The sequence below is a fragment of the Electrophorus electricus genome, chromosome 9 (genome assembly GCF_013358815.1).
Source record: "Electrophorus electricus isolate fEleEle1 chromosome 9, fEleEle1.pri, whole genome shotgun sequence".
Lineage (NCBI taxonomy): Eukaryota > Metazoa > Chordata > Actinopteri > Gymnotiformes > Gymnotidae > Electrophorus > Electrophorus electricus.
The window spans coordinates 3,899,354-3,905,055 of NC_049543.1; the positions used below are offsets into that span (position 1 = coordinate 3,899,354).

The 5,702-nt window shown below is 40.7% G+C and overlaps 1 protein-coding gene across 1 annotated transcript; it reads left to right on the forward strand.

Annotated features, from left to right (window-relative positions):
* The first annotated feature begins 1,251 nt into the window (after positions 1–1,251).
* Positions 1,252–5,702, forward strand: slc14a2 (solute carrier family 14 member 2). The gene is made up of 8 exons (XM_027006271.2): positions 1,252–1,347; positions 2,300–2,489; positions 2,575–2,703; positions 3,649–3,841; positions 4,199–4,346; positions 4,643–4,777; positions 4,891–4,940; positions 5,062–5,702. Exons 1-8 carry the CDS (start codon positions 1,275–1,277, stop codon positions 5,410–5,412), a joined length of 1,269 nt encoding a protein of 422 aa, XP_026862072.2. The 5' UTR covers positions 1,252–1,274; the 3' UTR covers positions 5,413–5,702.

The window sequence follows — 5,702 nt, forward strand, 5'->3', positions numbered from 1 at the left end:
GATGGTCCACATGCCCAATTTCTCGCAAGTAAAGCACCCCCCCCCCCCCCCCCCCACACACACACACACGCACATTGGCTAAATGTTGGCTAAACATGTTTATTTATAATATTGCATTAATGTCTTAATAACTTGTTAGATGTCATTAATACTTAAAATGTAATTAATAATTAATACTTATGTTATTGGTATTATGGCATCATTAGTATAATTAATAATATTGGTGCTGGTGGTAGTGTCTTTTTTGTTATTATTATTTTCTAAAGTTTGAAATTGTAAAAATATTTTCAATTCTTTGGCAATATTATACTCTGTACAGTCATGCCTATAAAGCCATCTTGACAGAGAGAGAGAGATTTAGGCCTTCAGACTTATCTCTTGTTTTCATCAATGTCATGATGTAAGAAGGAGGGGCTTTGCTTCCAGTAATATAAATTCTTTGCTCAGACTAGTTTGTTCTTGTTAACTAGTTCACTGTTGATGGTTATAGGGCGTCCAGGAGAAATAAACCAATATTATTTATGCATGAAACACAGTTTTCAGAGGTGACAGCTCAGGTTTCTATAGTATTTCCAATAAGTAATTTATGTATGCTTTGTTTATGATAACCCTAAATAATTAATATTTCATGGTGATTTACCTATTATTTTTAAATTCTGCTACAGGGCATTCAAATTTTCTACAGAACACAACCCGAGCATTCGAAGGTAAGTCCACTGACTAGCAGGAAGGTCTAGCCTGTACAAATATGAAGGAATCAAGTAAATGGTACTATATGTTAGTTAATAATACACTTATAGCAAACAGATTATATTAATGGATTAGTCTCTTTCAGCTGATGCACGCTGATGTCGCAGCCGCTTGGTAACGTATAAGGCCATTTCACGATTGAAAATCGCCTGGATTTCTAAAAACAAATTAAATGGGTACACCCATCCCCCCACCAAAAAAGACGTGATTAAATTAGGCGCAAATAAAATTGATATTTAAAGCAACAAATAGAGACGCAATTACAAACTTGACAAGAAGAAATGTTTTTTTTTTTCGTTTTTTTTTAATTAAAAAAACCTGCAACAGTCCCTGGGGGTATTTTTTCCCATGTCAAAACTGTAAAGAAGCTACTAATTAAGTATTTCATATTCTGCTGTCTTTGATAGGAGCTGCAACCGCTGATGGCCAACACAGTTCAGCAGGCGCCAGGGCTAAATAAGCCGCGCACACAGTCCGCCGAGAAGAGCGGACAGTGGAGCGTACACGTGTCTCCCTGCCAAAACATGAAAGCCCGGCTCTCGCGCCTTGCGCTGTGCTTCTGTGGGGACATGGCTCCTTTCACGGAGTGGATGAAGGGTAGGCTAACCCACCCATACGCTAAATAGGCATAACAGCGTACAAGTGAAGCTGCGTTTTTTCAGATACAGATACAATGCCTGTCACTGACCGTGACCTGAACTTCATCGTGCATAAATTCTGGATGTGTTAAATTGAGAAGTATGCAATTAAGTAAATAAATGGACCACTGAATGAATGAGTTAATTAATTAATGTGTAATTCAGTAAATCTGTGAATAAAGAAACGAAGATGTGTGTATCAACGTAATTAATTAGTCGACATCAGCATGCATCACAGAATTCTGTCCCTCAAAACTTGATGGTAAATCTCAATAACTCTGCTAGTGCAGCTCTTCAGCGTATCTTGTACATGCTGTCACATGGACACTGATCACACCTGCATGGCAGTCTATTTAGTACTCTTTCTGTATCTGTCGCAGTAATCTCTTCCACTGTAGCTTTAAGGAATAGCTATCCAAGTCGAATATTGGCACAGCTTTTTAGCACCCCCCAAAACAAACAAACAAACACACAAACAAACAAACAAAAAACAAATAGGGCTGGAAAAGCCAATAAATGTAAACTATAAAGGCCATAATGCTGCACTTTTCATATTTCCGATTTGAAGCATTCCAGCGCACCATAGAGAAGTTTACTAACCCCTCTTGGGATCTCCATTTGTTTGCACTAGGAGCCACACCTATGTCAGAAACAATACAGGCACACACATAGTATACCTATAAACATGCATAAAGTTTAAACATTTCAATGCTTTTACGATGTTTACTGTTGTTTTATGTTAACTGTGTATTGCATCACGTTCATAAAAGGAGACCTTATATTGCTGGTGTAACAAACATATTCAAATTCATGTTTGTGATAGAGCAGCAATGATGAGAATTACAAAGTCTGCTATTTAATTTTCTTAGTCACTGCTTATTAACTGCATCTTTGTAAAACACTTTATCCAGGACAGTTCATCTTGATTCAGATTGTGGATTGGGTTTTGAGGGGAGCAGCACAGGTGATGTTTGTGAACAACCCTTTGAGCGGGCTCATCATCTTCGCTGGTCTGATCCTCCAAAATAGATGGTGGGCCCTGAATGGCTTTGTGGGCACCTTGTTTGCCACGATCTCAGCCCTCATTCTAAAACAAAATAGGTACTTCCCATCCTGCTAATGCAGCATCATAACTTTGGAGCTGTTGTTTCAGTAGTGTGGTAAGAATTTTCCAATCTTTCCTTAGAGGTGCAATAGCAGCAGGTTTGTATGGATACAATGGAATCCTGGTCGGCTTGCTCATGGCAGTCTTCTCCAACGCGGGCGACTGGTACTGGTGGCTTCTATTACCCAACATCTTCATGTCGATGGCATGGTGAGTTTTGTGAGGTTTACATTTACATTACATTACATTTGACACATTTGCCAGAGGCTCTTATCCAGAGCAACTTTAAATCTTCAATCGTATTGCAGAGGTAAGCAAGTGTAGTGTTAGGAATCATGCCCAAGACCTAGTACTGGTATAGTATAGAACAATTGGCCAGACTGCTACAGGGGAAGCAACCTTTTCTTTCTTTTTTATGCAGTAAAGAGAATGGAATTTATGAGATGGTGGTTAGTATCCTAGTGTGCCTGAGTTTGGCTTGGCAGGTTTGGCATTCAAAGCAGTCATATGGTGAAAAACATGTCAAACAAGGTCAAGATGACATGTCATGACAAGGCTGTCATGTTGAGGAGAAGTACGTTTTAGTTGTGAGCTAAGTTTATAAAGAGACTGAACAAGAGCCAAAACTGTTTGGAATGTGCCTCTTTCATTATGGTCAGAATTTTGTGACTTTATCAAATATTATCAAGCACATAGAGCTGGTTCTGGGCACCGATTAAGCAGGGCACGTCTGCTATAAATATACACTTTCAGTAAGCCTGTAAAATTGAGCTTCTGAGAATCCTTTGTTTCAGACAACTTTGAGTTTTAACCTGTTTTGCTTTAATGAGTGACCATCCTCTACTGACTTGCATCAGGACATTACTATGATTTTCCTTGTTTTAAAAAGATTAATCAAAAGCGTGTACCACGTAGCTATGAATGGCAGTCCTCTGAAGGTCTGCTCATTGTCCCAGTAATGTTCTCTCTGTTGTCCACTTATACCCCTTAAATGGAAAAGATCTATAAACATGCCTCGAGCAGAGTCCTGAGTGGCTCTACACTAAATACACAAAGGGGAAAAAAGGTTGGCCATTGGCATCAAGGTCTGCAAGACACTTTTGACTTGAGATCCAAAAGTCTGTTGTAAATATCTGAATATTTTGTGCACTGCAGCCCGATTGTCTCCAGTGCCCTGGCATCTATCAACAGTCGGTGGGACCTGCCAGTGTTCACACTACCTTTCAACATCCTGGTGTGTTTGCACATGGTGGCTACAGGCCATTACAACCTCTACTTCCCCCAGGTCCTGATTCAGCGTCGCAGCACTTTCCCAAATGTCACATGGTCCGAGATGGACTATGCTTTGGTAAGAGCCTTCTTGGATGGCTGCCAGGCACTGGTTGTTTAAGGTCATTCCTTAGAATAAGCATCCACTTCAATAGTAACATCATATTGTTCTAGAATCTTCTTATATCATAACGATCTCAGAACATGATGTTTAGATAAAGAGGCTGCTGGCCCTATCAGATTGGATTTCACGCTAGTTGCAAATGCCACATTTTCTAAAAGTGCATGTACAGCCAGCATTTTGTTTAAGGCCACATGACATTACTAGACCCACTATCAATGCAAGTCAATGCAGGCACAAGCGGGAATGCATGTCAATTTAGAGTCCAATTGCAACATTATATGTCCATGTTTTTCTTCTTTTTATGGTCCCCAGCTCTTCCGCTCCATTCCTGTGGGTATTGGGCAGGTCTATGGCTGTGACAATCCTTGGACAGGAGGCATCTTCATTATTGCCCTGTTCATTTCTTCGCCGATAACTTGTGTTCATGCCGTTATTGGCTCTGCAGTTGGTATGGTGTCAGGTAAGTCTGACTTAACATTGTACCATTTCTGGTCCAAGCCACTGTGGCCTAAAGATGACACAGCTCAGCATCTAAATTTCAAGCTTTTAATAAGTTGTATTATGTGTACTAGAGCAGGGAAGACCTGAAAACTGAGGCACAAATTCCAAAGCCTAAAGAACTGAGGCTGTATGATGGCTCTGCTATAACCAAGTCAAAGTTTAGAGCACACATTTTTCACAAGTATGTTTGACTTTTTAAAAAAGACTTCTAAATCTACACAGTGAAAAAAAAAATTCTGTGAACCATCGATCCAGGTCTTGCCCTTGCTGCACCGTTCGAGAACATCTACTTTGGATTGTGGGGATATAACTGCGTTTTGGCTTGCATCGCCATCGGTGGAATGTTCTACGCTCTCACTTGGCAGGTCCATCTCCTGTCTGTAGCCTGTGGTATGCTCTCACGAAGACCGTTTCCTCTCTCCTCACTGCTAAATTATTCTGGTTATGTAAGAGCTATCGGATGCAGCTTAATGGCATTAATTTCCTCTCTCATTTCCCCTTAGCATTTTTCTGTGCCTACCTTGGCAGTGCTATTGCCAATGTGATGGCCACTGTAAGTATTCAATGATTCACAAGAGCAATATGACTGAATTTCCTAATTGCTCTAGCTGATGCTGACATGTTCAGTGCCAGGTTTACTTGTATAATCAGTGGTCTAATGCTCCCCTCCTCAGTTTGGGCTCCCAGCATGCACTTGGCCCTTCTGCCTGTCTGCCCTTACCTTCCTTCTGATCACCACGGAGACGAAGGCCATCCACAAGCTGCCGCTCACCAAGGTGGCGTACCCTGAGAAAAACCTCATATACTTTTGGAAGATGAAAAAGGAAGAGAGAGCTGAGAAGACGAAGATGACCAAAGGACTGGCAAAAGAGGAGGTAGTGAAGAGTGCATTGGAAAGTCAAGAGAAGAATGAGCAGAATCGACAGGTCAGCACTGACAGGGTGGAGACAGAGACCAGCAGTGGGCCGAGCACCGAAGAAATCACACCACGCACCCCACACTATGGCGATGCTGCAGTAGTCTGAATCAACACTGTGCCCATGCTGGGATACCAGACAAATCATCATATGCACCACTAGACTGCAACAGAAGTTAATCTATCCCTGTTAGAATGGAGATATCCTTCTTACAAGATGGGCTTGATGTATTATCTTTATTGCTGTATCTCATTAGTAAAAGTGGTATGGGATTTTCCACTCTATGTGCCCTTTCAGTAACATTTTTTTTTACAAACATATTACAGTTGTTTCTTTTCAGTCATTCAAGTTGTTTACTTATATCCTAACAGTGATTGTATTACACAGATGTTTATTGT